Consider the following 20588-nt stretch of genomic DNA (forward strand, 5'->3'; position numbering starts at 1 on the left):
TTGCAGATGAAGTAGTGCCTTGGTGCAGCTATAGTGTATGAAGTTTGTAATTAGTCCACAGGAAAATGGATTATGGAGAGATATGCATAAGATAATAGAAAATATATGGCATTTAGTATTCCTGTGGGATTTTTGGACATTCAACTTACCCTTTGGCAGGGTATCATCAGCTGCCAAAGGTAGTGGTGGTAGCAGAATTGGATTCAGGTAGTGGCAGTTGCCCCTCTCTTTTTACCATGTTTCTGTCTGCATGCTTTGGGTTTTATTGCATATTCTGGGTGTTGTGCCTGCTGGGAGCCTAATTCCATACTTTTCACCTGTGCACTGGATCCCGGCTCCTTCCCACGACAAACAGGGACTCAGTCCTACCTGCTGACACCCCCTGAGCTGCTAGCTGTCTGCAGCTACTGATGGGAGGCGCTCACCTCACATCCTGGGACTGTGATTCCTGAGTGCAGCTTGCAGAGGTAATTGTGTCCCTGCGTGTATTGACTTGAGATACAGGGCAGTCTCTTTCATATAGTAGCAGCAACAGCTGCCTGTCTTGCTGGGGCTTGTCCATGGGCAGTCAGGAAGCAGTTCTGATGGCCAGGTCCATGCGCCAATTTTTAGATACCATTTTCTCTGCAAATTTTTAGTGCCATTTTGATTTCTTGCAAGAGTTTGGCACTATTTGGCACCTTTTCCCACCACACTGCTGCTCTGTCCTGTTTGACAGGCTGCTAGTCGTTCAGAAATCAGATGTGAGCTGACGAAACAGCAGATGATATTTCTGCTCTGCATGATGTTGTCTCATAGTGCTGATGTTCATTACGCTTCATATACAGGTCTCAGCAGCACAAAGTGAATGTTCTCTATCTTTTGCCCCACCTAACTGTGTAGTCTTTAGCCCTACAAAATAGCTAAGGAGACCCTGTCTGAGGCTGCAGGTGTAGGACTGGATGAATTTTTTTCTACCTATGATTGACACAGGGGACATCTTTTGCTAGATCAGGTTGTTCAAAACCCTGTCCAGCCTGATTTTGAACACTTAATGATGGGGCATCCACAGCTTCTCTGAGCAACCTGTTCCAGTCCTACTCCACTCGCTACACACTGAGCAGGTAGAAGAGCAAAAGCCTCCAGAACCTGTAGTTCCCTGAAGAGTTTGTAAGGAAATGCAGATTTATTGAGTCTTCTCTTTATTCTGCTGTAGGCAGTTGTCTATGAAGCTAAATAATTCTTTTATTTTCTGGTACAGATCCACAATGTTTATACACTGTTCTTGCTCTTGGTTCTTTCTGTGGATGAAGTAGCAAGCAGCTAGAAAGTTCCAACACCACCCAAAAGTAGGAAAATTATTAAGATTTCCTTTCCAAGCTCTGGGAAGTTAGAAAATGTTAGAACTAAGGCTGCGTAATGAGGCTTAAAACACAACTGTTTTATTCATGTGTTACAAGATTTTATACTTACTTCTTCACCCCCTATTATTTTCATAGGAATTGTGTCTCCATCGTATCACAAGACCGACTTTTCCTAAGTCTAATAAATGCAGTAAATGTATTTAATGTAAATTTGAAATCCAGTAAATATAAAGCCATTAAATTTGATACCCAGTTCAAACGCCTCTCTTTTTCTGTCAAGGAGAGATAGTAAGGCATTGAAGTACTTGCAATACAGTAAAAAATATATCTAAAAATTAATGATATTTTTCTAGGAATTTTGCTTTTAATGAATAGGGAAGTGGGAACTATCCCATTCTGTGAATAACTGCTCAAAATGTGGTCTTGTTTCCATTTAAAAAAATAAAAATAAAGTAAGGTGTGAATAGAATACAGTTGCTCAAGTGTGTGACTCGTTTGCCTTAATGGCACTCATTGCTAGAGCTATTGCTTGTTGGCTTCAGTGTAACTGGGGATGCCTGATCAACCAGATCACTTTTCAACTTTTGACTTCATGAATATGAAATGCTTGGTTTTAGTGGGGAATCAACATTTGGAAAGAGTTACAAATAAGACCCTTGAGTGTGAAGAGTTTGTTCACTGGCTCATAGAAGCTTTAGCCCTGAGGGTGAGACTTCTCTGCCATGGAGAGAGCCTGACTTCTGGGGGCTTCTGTAAGTGATCATGTTAAATTTTGTATCTTACCATGAGATTATTATGTTTTTGTCTTTTGCATGACTAAGTATTTAATGCTGAAGCTTTTCTGTACTAGGTTTTACTTTTGTCTGTTTCCTGCTAAACTGAAAGTTATTTTGAAAAAGGTATGTCCTGCATGCCTTGTCTGGCTTACAAAACTGGTGTGCTGTGAGCAGAAACTGTTTTCTGAACTGTCTCTTCTGTGCTGTAGGGAGAAATGTTTTCCAGTCAATTTCAGCCTTTTTCTCACCTCCCATAAATCTAGTGATTTCCAAGTTGAGTATGTTGCTCGGCTTATTGCCCATGGAAGTCACTGCTCTGTGCTGCTGTGTTGAGGAAGTTTGCTATACCTGGGTGCTGTTTCAGGCAAATCTTATCACTGAAATAATCTTTACATACTTGGAGACCACTGATCTGCTTTCAGGACTAATTCTAAAAATGTGGCTGTTTGAATTGTACTTAAGGATTGTAATGTTAAGTTGTGCCCTGGCATGTTTTGAATTTGACTTCTGAAGTTGAAGCCTACAAAACAAAAAAAAACCAAACAGAAAAGCGATCAAATAAGAGACAATAAATAAATAAATAAATTCCAGGTTCAAAAGTGAGAATCCTGAAAATATTAAATTTATTTAGTTCAGTTTGCTATACTTCCCTACCTAGAGTCTGTACACTTGGACACAGAGGTCTGACTTATGTGAGGTCCACCCACGTTCAGAGCTAAGAAAGTGAAAAAGAGCTTTTGTTCTAAAGCTGTATGGCTTTAAGAGCCATACAAAGCCTTAAAGGTTTGTCTTTGCTGGTAAGACCTACTTCATCATGAAGGTTGAGGCTCAGATAATTGGTAGTCATGTGGCTACAAGAGCTTTATCAGCCAGACTTTCTGCACGGTTTGTTCATACTAGTATTTCAGCTCTGTGCCATTAGGAGATGCCTTTTGGAAAAGGATTTGCTCTGCACAGCCTTTGCCCATCTAATCTCTTGGGTGAAACTCATATGGGAGAAGTACTTACAGCCACCAGAAGGAAATCAGTCCCAGAAAGTCCTTGAGGGAGAGGACCGGTCATGAGCCAGTCTCTGCTTGGACCTTGGTCTTGGGCTTGTTCCCAGCCAAGGGCGGATCAGGCATCAGCTGGCACTCTCTCTTTTACTGAGGACTCTTTGTGTAGCCTTGGGGAGATAAAATACTGCATTAGTTGAACAAAGCATATTTGTAAACTTCTTTTGACAAAGATAAAAGCTATAAAATAGATTATCTCTGTCTCCTTCGTTTCTGACTCCATGAAATACAGAAAAAATAGATTTCTTTCAAAAATAGGCAACATGCATGATGTTAAAGTATTGACAAATACTATGGAGGACGGGGCAAGCCTTGTGGTGCAACTCTTTAGCTCTCACAGGGTGGCAGGACCACACTTGCACAGTGTCCTTGGAATGGCATTGCAGCTGGGTGAAATTTGTGACAATGCTATGCACCCCACTGTGGTAAAAATAAGAATATGATGTCATTCTAGGGAATCCAGTTAAAAATAAAAAAAATGCAAATTGTCTTCAATTAGAGGAGTTGCATTTTAAACCAAATAGTTTTTCAGATGATGTATGTTTCTCCGTTTCCTGAAAGTAACCTGAAATACTATTTTTTTTTAAGGATAGGGTATAAAGGGATTTTCTTTCTTCACTGTATCCTAAAAAGCACTAAACCAGACATTTTCCTAACTGTTACCTGGACACCTAACACTACCAAATTCAGTATCTCTGGCTGTGTTTGAAGCCTTGGCAAGGGCAGTTTGTTCTTTCTGCATTAATGTCAGTAAAGATTTTGTGCTGGAGAGAGGGAATGTGTGATCTGAAGCTTTTAGAATAAAAAAATATATTGCTGTTAATTATATTATTGTACCTGTCAATTAAATGAAACGAAGATTTAACCCTAATTGAAGATGCAGATGGACAATAAGGGAAAAATTCCAGTCTATTGTGGGCATACCGTGTGCTTTTTTCCTCTCCCATCCAAGAAAGGTTGTCACTAGTTAATTCAGGTAGTTCTCATGAACACTAGATTAACTGGCAGTAGTGACAGAACTGTACGTTACTATGAAAGGCAGTACTGAACAAGATGGGTTTCAAAAGAAGACTTAAAATAGTTTTCTAAATTTGATTTTTTTTTTCCATTAAATAGATTGTGATTTATCTTTGTGACAACTTGTAATGAAATCTAATGTTATACTGCATTAATTACAGCAAATAAAATATTAACGAGGTACAGAGTTCTGAAGAAAAGTCAGACCACTTCTGGAAGTGAAACCATTAGCTGAGAACAAGTAACCAGAGTTTGCAAAAGTGATATATACCTACTTTTGACCTCAGTAACTCCTTGTGCAGGTGCAGGCGGAATATTTTGTTCTTTTCGTATTGTGTTGCTTAGTTTGAATCTACAGAAAACAATTAAAAGTCAGATAACCCTTTAAGAAATGTAAAAGCAGAATGATGGGGGGTTATCTTACAAATAAATGATATTGGTTAGAGGCGGAGATTTTCCAGTTCTTAATTCTCAAAGGATACACCTTTGGAATGAGACAAAACACAAACTATTTCAAATTGCTAACTATGGTTTACTTGCTACTGATGTCATCTCAGTTTTAGTAAATCTTTAATTTCTTAAATGGAAAAAGTTGGGTTTTGTTTATGCATTTCTTAATTTTAATAGTGTTTTCAATATAGTTTTTTTACAAACTTATCCATATATGATTATAATTTTCATTAAAATGCAGATTTAAAGAAATTGTAAGTAAAAAAATAATTGTCCAAGTAAATTTGAGTATCAGTTGCCATTCTAATATTGAATATGGGGATTAGGAAAGTGAAGAAATGTATGCTAACTTAAGCAGTTTTGTGTGTGTTTATATAGTGCTATCTCTAATGTTGCGTAAAGGCTGCATTTAATTGCAGATCAACTAGTACTGGGGAGGGACTTTTCATTAGGAGCTGTGATAGGACAAGGGGTAATGGGTTAAAACTTAAACAGGGGAAGTTTAGATTGGGTATAAGGAAGAAATTCTTTCCTGTTAGGGTGGTGAGGCACTGGAATGGGTTGCCCACGGAGGTTGTGAATGCTCCATCCCTGGCAATGTTCAAGGCCAGGTTGGGCAAAGCCTTGGGTGACATGGTTTAGTGTGAGGTGTCCCTGCCCATGGCAGGGGGGTTGGAACTAGATGATCTTAAGGTCCTTTTCAATCCTAACTATTCTATGATTCTATATCTTAGTGGTTTCCTGCTAGTGTGAATAAACTTTTCTCTAGGAAAATAAGTAGTACACACAAACAAGATAGAATAAAATTATCAGTAACTTTTAAAAGAGGTTTAAATCACTTTTCTTGCCTTTTAAATTTGTCCGGACTGCGTCTCTTTGCTTTACTTGCACAGTTGAAAAATCCGGTGGAGACATCCTTTTTTTTTTTTTTTTTTTAAAGGCAGTGAACATATATTGATCTAAGTACTGCTAAAGTTTCTGAGAAAAAGTTTTCTGTGTACCCATGTGTGGTGTTTATCTGAATGTGGTTTAAAACTACTTTAGGCGAAGAAGATCTTGCATTTTAGTTCCTTCTTTTTGTCTAATGGTGCTAAACAAGAGCTGACATCTTATCAGTGTACATCATGTGATGAATTTGAATTCATGCTTTGCTAGCTTTTGTAGGATGACGTGGATGTTGGACCATAGCTGTGATGTGGAGATGAGAGTTCCTGTAAATGTTCTTCAGTGCTCTACAATCTGTTTTCCTCTTGCTCTTAAGGGTGTGATATAGGCACATCCTCAGCACATCCTGGAGAAGATGGTAAAAAAAAACAGCTCTTCTGCCCTGGGGTATTTTGATTAATTACCCAACTGGTTCCTTTCTTTACGAGTTTGTGTTTGGCTGTATCTTCAGCTTTTTCAACTCTAGGCAGATCCCACAGTGTTACTTTTTTTAAGCTACTAACCTTGCATTAATATTATGCCACAGAAAGTTGTCTTTACTGGGTTTTGTTCACAATGTTTTTGTGGTTTTTTTTTTTTTTATGGTACAGACTAATCCCAGCATAATATGGAGGAATGATAATTTGTTAAAACATTTCCTACTGATTTCTGTGCTCACTGGCACCAGCATGTTAATTCTGAACTGTAAGGAGTTTACATTGATAGACCTCTTCTTGGGAAAATTCCTCTAATTTACTGATGTGTCAAAAAAAATATTTCCATCTTCCACTTAAGCACCATTGGGCGAGAGAATTTTTAACTGATTGATTTCCAAGTAGAATCTCATCTACCATCTGCCAGCGAAAGAACAGTAAGCTGTTGGTTATAGCTTGACTGCTACAGGCAGGTCAAGGGCACATGCTTATAATTTTGCTACAGTGATTGCTGACTAATTAGTCACAAGGAATTTTCTGAGAATCTTAAGATCATTTTCTTCTCTCCCATTTTGTTAATGAATACGGTGCACCCAGCTGTGAGGCTCTGAGTGATGATTGCAATTATGGATTTATCCTGTCAAATTCTGCCTCTAGTTTTAGCAAATTATATTCCTCATATTTAGTTTCTAGTGGTAGAACTGTAAAAGGACAAGTTATTCCTCAGCAAATGTTTGGAAATACAGTAATAAGATTTTATAAATGCTGGGCTACAATAGCTAGCTATATTAGAGGAGGGAAAATACTGTTCACAAAAATAACCATCTGTAGTCCACATACAGTAGATTAAGAAATATTTTTATTACATATTTTATTATTATTAAATGTTTTAGAAGTGGTCTGTTATCACAAGACGATGCTTTACATTGGTGTTAGTGTAGTCACCTAGCTCTTAGGCTCCCAGTGCAGTCCAGAGTATGGCATTAGGCAGATGTGTGGGATAGAGTTGTCTTCTTCCTATTTCCTCCTACACATACATGTCCTCCTTGTCAGGACATGGAAAACCTAATCTGGTCTGTTCAGATTACTTACTCTAAGATGTACCTGATTGTACTGAACTAGGGCACCTCCTTGCAATGTTAATCACTCTTATCTTAGGTACATGCATTAGAATAGGGATTGAGCTGAAAAGTTGTCCCACCTGTTCAGAGGCTGCAGGCATATATACATATATAAGCTTACACATAGGCATGACATTGTTCCAATAGGTACCAGGTTTAAAGATTAGATGTGATTTCTAGTTCCTCACAGTCAAAGCTTTCCAGCTAAAAAAGCGTGTATGGTGCTTGCACTTTTATCCTATTATATATACTTTTACAAGAAAACACAATTAGAGCATTTGACATAATAAAGGATATTCCTTTAGTGTTCAGCTGGCAACCAGTTTTGATTTCCAAAACTTCAGGTAAGGCAACATGGTTTTATAGTTTTATCCTTAGATAAAAATTTCTGTTTCTTCCCTAACCACACAAAATAACAAGATTAAATAGGATAACATTATTTTAGGCTTTAAATCCACTTATTTCTCACAGTGGAAAGCTCTAATCTCATCGAATCGGGGTCTAGTAGACCAGTTCAGTATGTACCAGACTTTATGATAAGCTGTTGCCCATATGTGTTGTCATTGTCCCCAAGAGACAAGCCTGGAAAGCTGCTGCTGTGTTTTCAGGTACGGTACAATGTTTTGCATTAGAAAAGTGGATGGAGAAAAGATATTTAGTCTGTGAAATACTGTCGACACTAATCTTTTAAACAAAGGAGCTTGGCTTGGCGTTGTCAAAGGAAACTAAACCTGCTGTTTTATTTTCCCATTGTTCTATTGCACAGAGAGTCTTTTGGTCTGCAGATGATTCCTGACACTATGCCACAGAAACTGCTACAAGAATACTTGCTACTTTCCAGATCTTGCATCTAAGCCTGGCAATGGGTGTCATGGCTGCATTTCCCTGTTTATGTGCCACAGCAAATTGCTCGTGTCCATTTTAAAATGTGGGTGGGTGTCTCTCTTCCTAATTCTCTTTTTCTCTCTGTTGCTGTCAGTTCAGACCGTATCTATCAAATATGTTGTCTGTCTGACTTCTGTGCCCCATACTCAAAAATTAATGAAATGAACCGAAAAGGGAGGACAGGATTTTGAAGACATAGGAGATGCCTGCCATAGAGGGATGTTTTTCTGCTGTGTTAGAGTTTCAAGCTGAACAGATGGCATTGAGAGAGGTGAAGCAGAGAGGTCATATGAAAGTTAGTGGTAGTGTAACTCCCAGGGAGCTTGAAGAAAATAGTTTAAGTAACTCAATTACTTGCATGAGATCTCAGTGATGATGTGAGCAGGAGAAGGGGAAGTTGCCAAATGTGTGCCAAGTGACATGTGTCACATTGGAGAGTTTTGCAGAACTAGTGAAGCCCAAAAAATATGGGCATTTACTAGTGGGAAAGTGTTTCTGGAAGTGCAGCATCTTCAATGTTCTTACCCGCTTTCTAGTATATAGGGTCAAATCCATTCTATAGTTCTCCCTATCTAAATTCAGCTGTGGGATTTTGCTTTTTTGTGTGCTTATTTTTTAATAACTGCTATACTCAACTTTCCTTTGGTGTCATGGGTTTTCTTTTCTCAACAGCAACTGTGTTCTGCCGTGCTGTTGGCTGAATGCTGGGGGTGGAGAATTCCTTTCTGCCCATGTTTCAATAGACTCTAGTAGTGGTCATGAAGTTCATAGAGATTTCCAAGGAATGTAAATACTTGTACCAATTAATTTCAGGTGAAATGAAGAGTGTGATGCACTTACCGGTATCTCGATGACGGAAAGCATTCCTACCAGTTGAGCTCTATTCAAGTGTGTTGGCACACTCTGAGCTAGAAGAAGGGCATCTGTATGCAGGTGTTGCTGCCTTTTCACTGCCATCCTTTGCCATGTTTTCTGTTGTGTGGGTTATCTTTAGTTTTTGCTGGAGACCACTGCTGGAATTTGCTATCCCCAGAAAGCTTTTTCTTTTCTGATGTTCTGCACAGTGTCTTCAGGGACAGCTCTGATGAAGACACTAACTTTAAAGTGTATTATAATAGTGTCTAGCAACAAGACCCCCATTGTGCTAGGTACTTCACAAACATATGATGCATTACATGATGATTACATCCTGAAAAGTTCTGGAAGTACGTCCTTTGCAACTTGATCCTGTTAACTGGTGCTCCAAAGAGACCATGTACATTGAATAAAGTCACATTTGCTTGCCAGTCTTTTGAAAATCAATACCTAATGTTTCCACTGCTTCATCAGCTGCCAGGGTCTGAGCTGAATGTTTTAGCTTCAAAATTAATGTCTGCATAAGCAAAGGTGGAATATGTTAAACGAAATAGTTCTTCTGGAGGAAAAATGCCAAGCTTGTTTTAATGAATTCCTACACCATTAATGTACAGTTCAGGTTTTCTTGCAGGTAAAATCTATAGAAAATGGTCTGCATTTTCACATACTTCCTTCTAACTAATAGTGTATGTATGTCATTTTGCTTTAGTCTACATATAATGAATTAATATTGAAATAGTTCTTGTAAGCATCATACACATCCTGTTGTTGGCCTTGCTTCAGATGTTTCTTCACATTTGGCTAAATTCAATTTGCCCAAAATAAATCACTGAAAAACTGAAAGACACTCTGGAAGCAGATTAATCATCTGACTCAGTACTGTCTTATACTTTGCCTCAAGAAATCTTTCCAATCTATGAGATCATAGATTAGCTGGTTGGAAAATTTAAAGAGAGGCATGAAGAACATTCCCTTTTTTTGCAGCCTTCTCTTTGTAACCTGTAAAATCTCAGCAAAGCATAAATGACAAATGACTCTTCTTCCCAAGCTTTACCGCAAATATGTATTATGATGCAAAATCAGACATCTGAATTGGTACCTCCTCATTTCATCTAATTTTGGAAGTTGTAGGTGGCATTTATCTCATGAAATTTATGTATATGTGTTTGAGACAGTGATTTAGACTTGCATTATAATCCATAAAAAGAAATGAACACTTGTAGAAAGCAATTCACTACAGATTTCTAAAAACAGATTGCATAAATTTCACTTCAAAAGTCCTTTTTCTTTCTATAAATGAAAGAGAAGCAATGATTAAGTCTGACGTGCTATCAATGCTAACCACAGGTAGGTGATATGGTGTCTGCGCTTTCTATCCATGGGCAAAAGTGGTAGTAGTGACTGATAAGTAGATCTAACTCTTGAAGGCAAATTATTTGGATTTGTAGTCTTCTTCATATGTCTCTCAGGATGGTGAACATCTGTGGATTTTATGACAGCTAGACTGTAAGGAGGTCACCAAATATAAGTATATTGACACTGTTAAAAAGGACTTATGAATTTAGTGTTGCAAAAAGTAACAAGTATTGACATAATGGTATTCTTGTATTGTAAAATTTCAGAAAGGCTTGTGCATTATTGCTGCAAATTTATTTCTCCATGGATTTCTTTTAAAAGCATGTTTTTTATATTCTTGGCTTTACCTGGAGTGTTTTGGTAATCTTTACATCATTAGTGCAAAGCGCTTTTCTCTCAGTTCCTGTAACTGTACAGCCAAAGAGCATGTGTAACCCAGCTGCTGTGTGAATGTGTATGTGTACCCTTTGAGGGGAAAATTCAGCCCAGGCTGGACCATCCCAGGGCACAACAGTCAGTGGTCTCTTGTCACCCCAGAGCCACCTTCCTCCAAACCCCTGTGCTCCCCTCTCAGCCCATTCTGTGTGATGTCCTTGAGGCTATGCTTTATCAATGAGAAAACGTGGAACAATGTGCTGTAAGATGTATAGTTGCTTTAAATTTAATATTGGCTTGGGAACAATAATAAGATTGTGGCTCTACCCGGTGTCTAAATTGCGTTACAAATGTGTGCTGTAAATTTCCTTGCAAATGTTCTTTGCTGTGAGAATCAGTGTTCTTTGCTGCTGTGTACTGCAGAGGCAGATCACAAGTTAGGCTAACAATACAGGTTTTGCTCTTGTGGGCAGAGTAGATGACATCTGTTTCAACTTTTTTGTTTTGGTCAGTTTACCTCATTAATTTTTTTTTTTTTCTGATACCATACCTCTTTGCTTATTTGGCTGTGTTGAAGTTGCAACTTTATTGCTCAACATACTTGGATAGAATGATCTCAACAGCAAGAACATTCCATCCTCTACTTGCATAACAAACAGGTTATGCTTATTTTATAATTGAACTTACCATTCTTCAGTAAGCATAGTTTTGTTATGTACTGTGTCTCTTTTCTAGCTAATTTGTTTATGCAAAGGGCAGGCGGAAATGTGGACTGGACTCTAAGAAATCTTAAGTTGCAATCTTAGTGAAAGTTGTTACAAATATTATTCTTTTCTTCATCTTTGGAAGGGAACTGCCTCCAGTGAGGTAACCACCATAAAAAAGGAAGTTGCATGTTGCAGCAAGGGTGAGGGTTATGTGGTTACGTTCCCAAGGACTAGGAAGAATAGTAGCGGCAGAAGGTCCATACACGCTGTGTCCAGAGGAAGGGTTTGCTGGTCAATGAGGATATGAGGGGAAGAGTCAGTGGCAGCTGAGAGAAGGGGGAAGAAGAAAAAGAGATGTATATCTTAGTAGTTATTAGTGGAAGTGATGTCTATGGGGCTGTAAATAAACCAATGACACTGGTTTACTAGGAGATTTATGTTTGAGTTAAAGTACTGTTTCTACCCTCTTAAAATTAGTGAAATTGATACTTTTATGAGGATTTTTTCTTTTATAACAAGGGCTAACTTGTTTTAACACTAGCTGATTTCTCTCTGGTTTACATCTCTGCCCTAAATTTGGGAATTGGCTATTTCTTGTTGACTGAATTCAGAAGAAAACTATGCCCTATCGTATTAGATTTGGCAGAACGGCTGAAGTTTGAATTTGGCTTGTATTGGTTAGATCAAGCTTTTGATTTGGTTGCCTATTGTCCACTATGCTAATCCATGTTATTTCCAGCTGAGTTAAAGTGTAAAGTCATTAGGGCAGCATGGGCTTTTTGTTTGTACAAGGAGAGGTTAACTTTTGCAGTCTCCTCGAACTGCTGCCAGAATGGCTGCTAATCTGAGTTTGGGGATTAGTTACCTGTAACAGCTGCAGGACAGAGCACTGTGCTGAGTAGAAGTCTGATTAGGCCAAAGTTTGGAAAGCTTTGTCATGGGGAAAGTTTTTCAGCATTTTTTCAGGAACTTCTGATTTAGTTTGTTGAGAACCAGATACTTACATTACCACTCTGTTCGGTTTAATAATATCCTAATGTTGATATTTTAAATATGCTCTGAAAATCCTGTAACAATTAACAAGCGGTCTAAACTATATTAGCCTATAGCTATTTATTGACTCTCAATATGGTTATCGTCTTTGTTTCTGAGTTGTTTCTAATTCAGCTTTGGTAACCACAGATGGCTGTTGGGGGTGCAAGGGGTAGGGAAGCCAAAATGCAGTTTATGATTTAAAAAACAATTTCTACTGAGATTAATAAATATTTTTCTTTTAATTTTAAAAGCGTTTTTTTCCCAGACCCTTCAGATTAGAAGCTTATATGTATTAACATTTCTGGGCATGCTTATAAGTGCATTTAAATGCATTTAGAAGCTGTTGTTTTTCTGTTTGAAACAACACTTTGGTTTAAAATTTAATATTAGTTATTATCCATGAGCCATTTAACTTTCATTTTATGCCCTTGTACAAAAGAAGTGGAGAACAGGTTTGGAATGGAGGAAAACACACAAGAAATGAAAGCAAATACCAGTTTCCTCACAAAGAGAGATCATCTTCACCAGAAGAAATATGTGCTGTGGACCTGTATTGGAAACAAGGGAGATGTCAATTATGATTGTAGATAGTAGCATAAATATCCATGTTTTCTAAACTAGAACTTACTAAGTCTTCAAATGAAAGCTATATTCCACTCATCACTTGACTAACATCACTTCAAATTATCCAGTAATTTAATACCCAATTTTTCTTTTCAGGTTTCAAATCCTTCTAGGTAAATAAAATGACAATATTTCTACATGATAGGAACTGCAGTGGAATAAAAGTGCTCATTTAGGAAAAACATTCTTATTAGTAGTTTTGGGTGGAAGGAATGTGTTGTTCTCATCAGGGAACTGCAGGCTTTAAGCTTCTGTGGTTTATTTCCAAATAATGGGTGAATTGTATGCAAAGTAATGACCCTTTTATGATTTGCAGAGCTAAGTGTACAATTACCAAGTAATTCTGAATTTATTTCATGTTTCTATTTCAGTCAGAGGGAATGTTCTCATAAAGCTGCTGGTATAAATCAGGAATTAGCAGATGGGGTTAATATCTATTCTCCAGTCTATGGACAGTAACTTCAAAAAATGTAAGCCTGTAGGTTGCTTATCTATGTCTAACATACACATTCTATCACATATGTAAGAAAGAAAAATCTGGAAGGGTGTGTAGCACATCAGAAAGTAGAGCTCTCTACCTGAATGCTTGCCAGTGCCAGAATTGTTTTGAGCAGAATGGTGAAGGGTGATGGTTGATCACTCCCATTCATGCATGTAGGTAATTGATAGTGGGGCCCAATTAACAATAAGTAGCCCTGAAGCCAACTTCATCATCATATCTTACATAAGCACTCAACCTGTTTCATTTATTTATTTATTTACCTGATTATTTATGTATTTGTTTCCCTGATTATTTACGTATTTATTTCCATCTCTTCCTTTTGGTCACTTAAATTTATTCCTCAAGAGGTCATCAGGTCTGAGAAAAACCTTGTTTTTACCTGCAGCCAGTTATATAAAGTATTCCTTGATGGTTATACACTGCTGATAATTCATCTTTTTCTTCTTTTTTACTTAGATGACAGTGCCTCTGCTGCAAGCAGCATGGAGGTAACGGATCGCATTGCCTCTCTGGAACAACGCGTCCAGATGCAGGAAGATGACATCCAGCTGCTCAAATCTGCCCTTGCTGATGTGGTTCGACGCTTGAATATTACAGAGGAGCAGCAGGCCATGCAGAACAAAAAAGGACCTACCAAAGGTTTGTATTTCAGATATATGTGAAATAGGTAGTGCAATTCAATGAGTGTTTTATATGTATTAAAAGAAGTTATTATTTAGATCTTTAAATACTCAAAATCAACAGATCAAACTCAAAATACATTTGAAATTTAACCTGTTAAAAAGAACGCATAAAAATCCAAGTGGTTAAATCTGTGAGCCTTCTACAGTTCCCATGAACGAGCAAAGCATTCGTGTATTCTTAGTGCTTCATCCACTATCTACATTTAACCATGGCTACCACTTCCTGACTTGTGATCAAGATTAGTTTATGAACTCTTTCGAGAATGCATCATCTTCTGTGGATGAAACACCTAATAGTTTTGGTTTTTAAATCCAAACCCATAAATTTAAGTCAAATGTAATTTCAATGTAATTAAGAATATCTTAAGTCTCTTGCGGCAGGCATAGCCAAAGACAAAGCTGTAAGCTAGCACAGAGATGACATGAGCAAGCAGATGATGCAACACCAGCTGCTCAGCTATGAAGGAAAGGTAGAGCTGTGGCTGGTGCCTGACTGTTCCAGAGCAGCAGATCTAGGGCCAGCAAGGTGGCAGGCGTGACAGACATTGCCATTTGTAATATAGTGTGTTGTGCTGCACCATGATCTGTCTTTGTTCCTGCTTGGCAAGAATGAGTTTGTCTGTACACGCATTGGAAAAGCTGGAGTCGAACATCCAGCGCTTTGCAGTAGCAAAGTTTTATTAGAACCCAACCAGTGTGATTTATTGTAATCTTTGTGGCTGCAAAAGCCTAGGAGACTCTCTCCAGTTTAACAGAATGCATGAGGTATTTTTGGGTAGTCTTAGGACTAAGAGTGGTAGCAGCCTAGATGTACAAAGTTTGGCTGACTTAACAGGCTCTCTGTTGTGTAAATTAAGAAATCGTTTCTTTTGGGATACTGATATGTATTAATATAAAACTAAATTCACATTGGAAATATAATATGTAATTAAAGATTCATAATTTTCTCAATTGGAAATTAGGACTTCCTTTCAACTTGCTTATTTATTTGTGACTGCAACAGATATTTACTTTTAGGCATTGATTTAACAGAATTGGTAAGGAACTACTTAATTAATTTGCTGAACTGAGAGGTGTTTATTATCATACTTTGTGCCTGGAGATGAGGAAAGGAGAAAGGGACAGAATTACAGAGCCGAATTAGTTGATTGTACATTGTCTTAGCTGTTGGACAGAACACTCAGTAAATGTCTCTGGTCTTGTTTTCTTGGTTTTTTTTTTTGCTTTCTGCTGCATTCTTCTCATTTTGTCTTTGATTAAAAAAAAAAATCAGATAAGTTAAATGTTACTAAAGATAGTCTCTGCTACAATAAAATGTTCCACCAAATCTGGTTGTACAAGGGATTCAGAGGCTTTATGTTGCCTGTAAAATAGATATTAAGTGGTGCGTGGAGGAAATAAAGTCTAGTAATTACTACCGAGTTGTAACTGAATCTGTTCTTCTTGCCTGCTGGCTTTACTTAGCAAAACACAGACCAGATTTTCATGGATCCTCTGAGCAGAGTTGAACTCTAAATCAGGAGATGCTTTCTTGGTTGTGGCAGATCGTTAAAGCCCTAGTTCAATGTACATTGAAGAAAAGCTGCCGTAAGCCTATCCCTCTGCCTTTTACGGCTCTTTGCGGGGGAGGGGAGGGTGGGGGATGGGTTTTTTGTTTGTTTTGTTTTAAATGTGTATGTGGCATGGATGCTTCCTAATGAATGTGTGAAATGACAGTGTAGGAAGTTTTACCGTGCTAATGCAAGTGGAAGAATACAAATGCCAGTTGCTCTTCCATTACAAATTACTGAAATGAGTCCTGATAATTGCCGACTAAATCCACTTAATTTCTGGAAATAATTGCTACTGTAACAATTTATGAAAAGAGCTTTAATTTTACTATATATCAGTTGTATCATTAGTGTATGGTCAGCTGTATTAAACATACTCTGTAACATGAAGCAGAATCTGAAGTATTCTGATCATGTTTCTCCCAGCTGCTATTTAAAATATGCTGGCCTATTTTTCCTGTCTTAGGCACGGCGAGTTTATAACAAATAGCATGCAATTACTTAGCATAAGGTGAAGCTGAATTTCGGTATTTTAACTTGGAAAACATTAGCATTATGGAAGCTCCTGATGGAGACTGTTAAGAGAGGAGCTTGCATAGACATGGGTGAAACTGGAGTTGTGGCCTCTTGTGTTTCACCACTTGAGTTCCGTGGACTCAATCTGTCATTAAATGACTAATTCCACGTTTAGAATTGTAAAAAATGGAAGTTGATCTCACAGTGTATCACAAAAATCTTGTCTATAAAAACAGGGGCTTGAAACATATTGTATCTCGCTTCTTTCATTTGATCTATAGATGAAGTAGATCAGGATTAAAAACATATGTGTCAGGGAAGGTTTGTGCCTTTGGCAAAACAGCATCCCCAATGTACTGTTTAAAGTCTGGAATGAGAAGCTTCATGGGACAGAGGACTACATTTCTGAGCACTTCAGATTTTAAATTTGGTTTCAGTATTTCAAGTGTCAGCCTCTTAAGCCTATAATAGAGAAAAGCTTGAGCTTGTTTTCAGCCTTTGTGTGTGTTCTTGTTCTAGACTTGAATTAGGCAGCTTAAAAGCAGTGTACATCGTGGAAAGTGGACTACTTATCCTGTCCATTTGTGGAGCTCCCTCACTAATGGTGATTTGGGGTTTTGTTTGTTTTGGTTTGTTTTTTTTTTCCTCCCCTGTTCCTTATTTAATTCAGCTACTTGGTGGAGTTCAGTATGGCTTCCTGCCTTTGTTTTACTTGTGTTTGTTCTTTCCTTTTGCAATTATTAGTTTGTTTGTAAACTTAACAGCCCTATTAATCCATAGATCAGAGTATGATCAAAAAAGCTGCTGCTGAGGCTGATAAACATGTCAGTCCTAGTACCACAGGTAAGACCTCGAAGCAACAGAACTTCCAAAATACATGTTACTGACAAAGTAATAATACTGATTTGTTCCACCTACTGACTTCTAACAGCAATGACATGTTTGGGGTTTGACTGTTATTTCAGTTACCACTGGTGTGAACTAGCTGTTGTAAATAAAACTAAGCAGCTCCAGAGTAAATAGTGGATTAATTGAATAACATACAGTTTTTCTGTGTGCTGTGTGAGAGATTCATGGTGTTGTTTTCTACACTAGCTGACCACAGGGCTAGATCTTTAAATCTCTAGTTCCAGAAGTGTGGGCTCTGGGGTGGTGCTGGATTTGAACCAAATTTGAACTGTTAAAGGTTGCAGGTGTTATTCCTGGCTGCTGCTAGTTTCAGTTTCCTAAGGTTAGGAGAGTAAACAGATTCCAGCTAGTTCATTCCAGCTTGCTTTTTAGTAGGCATTTTTTTTAATAGAACTACAAAGAAGGAAAACATTTTAATTGCTTGTTTATTTAACTTTAATTGTTCTAATTTATGATCTCAAAGCCTCATTAAAGTTTTGTGCGCTACAGAGATCTTGTCAGGAAACAAATCCGCAACCGCTCAACTGCAACTGTCTGTGAATCTGTAGTATGCAACAGAATCATTTTCCTACGTACAGATTAATTAGGACTTTGCAGCAATTAATCAGGAAACAAGCACTAGAGCCATCACTAAACTAAGTAATGATTTAATTTGGAAGAATGAATGCTGTAGCAGTAAACAGGATCATGATATCTGACTCCCCCAATTAAAACCAAAAAGTAAAAATAGACATGAGAAGCCAAAGTACAGTAGATTTTAGGTGTTTTATATAAGCTCTAAAGACAGCATTAGTCTGCTAAAATAGATCATGGAAGCCAGGGCTCAAGGGCACCATGAATTCAAGTCTTGTTTAGCCTTTCTGTAAAGCTTCCCATAAAATCAGAGAGCCCTTGCTCTTCCCATCCTTGGTAAGATCAATATTGTCTCACTCTATTGATCTTCTGTGCTTATAGGCTCTCAGCTCCTCGGTGAACCTGGAGAAAAATTTCATCTTTGTTGTCTTTATCTTGTTTTCCTGTCATCCTTCAGTCTTCTAAGCCAAATAAACCTTGTTCCTGCAATATTTCCTCATAAGTTGTTTTCCAAACTTCTTTACTCTGAACAAGTAAATCATGAATATGTAACAAGTAAGTGTATATTCTAACAAAGTTTCAAGACAGAGTTTGTCTTGGAAGTTGCATTGCCTATATTTACTGACCTAATCTTCTCAAGGCACAGGCTTTCACATCTATCTTCTTTAGTTCAATATCTGAAAATTCAGGTGAACAAGTCAATGAATGCTTGCCATCAGTCCTACAATTAAGAGTTATAACTTAGGACTGTATACATCTTTAATGTTTCAGTTTAGTTTTTCAGATTATTTATCCTCAGCAGTCTGTTTTTGGAGTATTTGTAGGCATTCTCTCTGCAATCCTCTCCAACTTCAGTGAACTTTTATGTTCTTTAAGTGACTTGTGACTGCTGCCTTCTCTCAGGTGTTGTTTCACTGAACCCAGAGACTTTTGGGATCTTTAGAAAGCAAAGTGCTATCAAATTTCAAGTGATTCCAGCTTTCTTTCCTGCTGTAGAGAGAGCACTAGTCACGTTTGTGTCTGTTTTCAGACTATGGTCCACTGTAGTTTTCATGTTTATACTCATTGCTTGCAGATTTAACCACTGTTTTGTAATTAATTTCTAATGTACTTGAATGGGACTTTTCTGTTATTCTAATATTAATTATAGGTATGACATGTATATGCTTTTTTGAGCCAATGTTTGATCAGAAGAACTTAGGTAGATGATGTCAGCTCGTTAAGTCTACTGTTCTGTTGATTTCAGTCACTTCTTCTGACTAAATGGCAAAATTCCTTCTGTCAAACATAAGCCCACATTCATTGAAAGAAGACCTTTAGGGGGAGTAGGGATTTCTTAATAGATAACTTGTTTGTGAAAAACCTGCAAGAACATTGAGGGGTGAAAAGCAGGAGTTTCTGGGATGCCAACCTGCCTTCATTTCTATCAGTCCTCTGAATTCTATCCAGGAGGGCAACAGACTGATGGTCTTTTAAGAGAGCAGGATTGGTTTTGGTGGCAATGACTACCATTGCATTTGCCAGTAAGCTCCTTGAGCTACGATTGAGTTTTATAGATGAGACAGGTTATAGACTTGTGTGCGTAAGCCATATGCAGATGATTGGCTTGATATGATTAATATTAATAAAAATCCTCTGTTATATTCCTCATCCATGGTGAATTTGGCAATAATGAAACTAAAATGATACTTTAAAATATTCTAATGTTGTTTGGGGTAAAAAAGAAGGCAAATTAAAACAATGACTCCATCTTATGCTTGTTTTATAGCAAGACCACTGGTACAAACCCTGCCTTTAAGGACTACTGTTAATAATGGAAATGTGTTACCAAAGAAACCAAGTGGCTCTTTACCTTCCCCATCAGGAGCCAGAAAGGAGACTGCATCACCAGCAGTAAAAAGGTATGCGTTGATCATAAACCTTATAATTGCAAAATTGGTGGTATATTTCATCTTTTAAGCTTCTAGGTATGTGTATTTTCTTACATGCAAAGCAATGGTCTATATATTTAGTTTGGAAAGGAGAGATGGATTTCATTCTAAGAGGCTTTAAACTTATTTGTTCTAATTAGAATTGAGGTTTTTCTGTGAATATTGAAAGAATGCATAATGCTTGGTCTACTGGTTTGTGGTTTTTTCTTGCTAATATGGTTGAGCATGTAGAAAACAAAGTGTTTCTACTGTGCTGTTGCACATGACATGAAACATAGTACAAGAATTGTTTTAGTAGATAGTAGAAAATATGTAGTCTAGAGAAATGGATGTCGTTACAAATCGGTATGTTACCTTTGGTTTTCTCTCACTAAAAGTTATTATGGAAACTGCATGTGCAATTTTAGAAGCATTTCAGGGAGGAGGAAAATTCTACGCCTAACACATATTTACGCAAATGAAAACATCCATCTTTAGATTTCTTACTATTAGTATGTATTTAAGTCCTTTTAAAAAATTACTGCTCTCTCTCAATTTGCTCTGTGTGTGTAGTTGTTTTTAAGTGGGCTAGATGTTTTATAGATCTGAGTTATGGGATTGAGGTGGATTGGGAGCAGCAAGTCCAAGTTCCATGTGACAGTTATTGAGCTTCTAATCTGCTGTATGGTTTGCCTGTATAAGCTAATAGCATGGGGTTTTATTTAATTTTTTTACATTGTTATGTGTCATCCTCAGCATCTTGTAGTGATGATGCTGAGGAGGGCAAGTTGTGGAGATGAGACCATTAATCTAAAGATCTGAGGTCTCTTTTGTAAAGAGAATTTTTCCTTAAAGGAGAGGTGGTGACTAAAGATATGTCACTCTCTGTTACTGTGATGAAGGGAGACTGATTTTCCAGGAAACTCCGTGTTCTGTTATTGCAGAGAAGAGAAAAGCTGTGCTGTGCGCAATCAAAACTAGAAAATAT

The 20588-nt window shown here is 37.6% G+C and overlaps 1 protein-coding gene across 12 annotated transcripts in view; it reads left to right on the forward strand.

The window, feature by feature from the left end:
* The window catches only part of EML1 (EMAP like 1), a 133870-nt gene that overhangs the window by 58548 nt on the left and 54734 nt on the right, over positions 1-20588 (forward strand). For all 12 annotated transcript variants that reach the window (XM_062627890.1, XM_062627888.1, XM_062627889.1 and 9 more), the window contains exons 2-3: positions 13916-14098; positions 19459-19591. In XM_062627890.1, the coding sequence (XP_062483874.1) occupies positions 13916-14098; positions 19459-19591 (316 nt within the window). The remainder of the gene's footprint in view (positions 1-13915; positions 14099-19458; positions 19592-20588) is intronic.

This window comes from Pezoporus occidentalis, unplaced genomic scaffold, assembly GCF_034315485.1.
Source record: "Pezoporus occidentalis ecotype Australia unplaced genomic scaffold, CSIRO_AGI_Poc_V1 ctg31, whole genome shotgun sequence".
Lineage (NCBI taxonomy): Eukaryota > Metazoa > Chordata > Aves > Psittaciformes > Psittacidae > Pezoporus > Pezoporus occidentalis.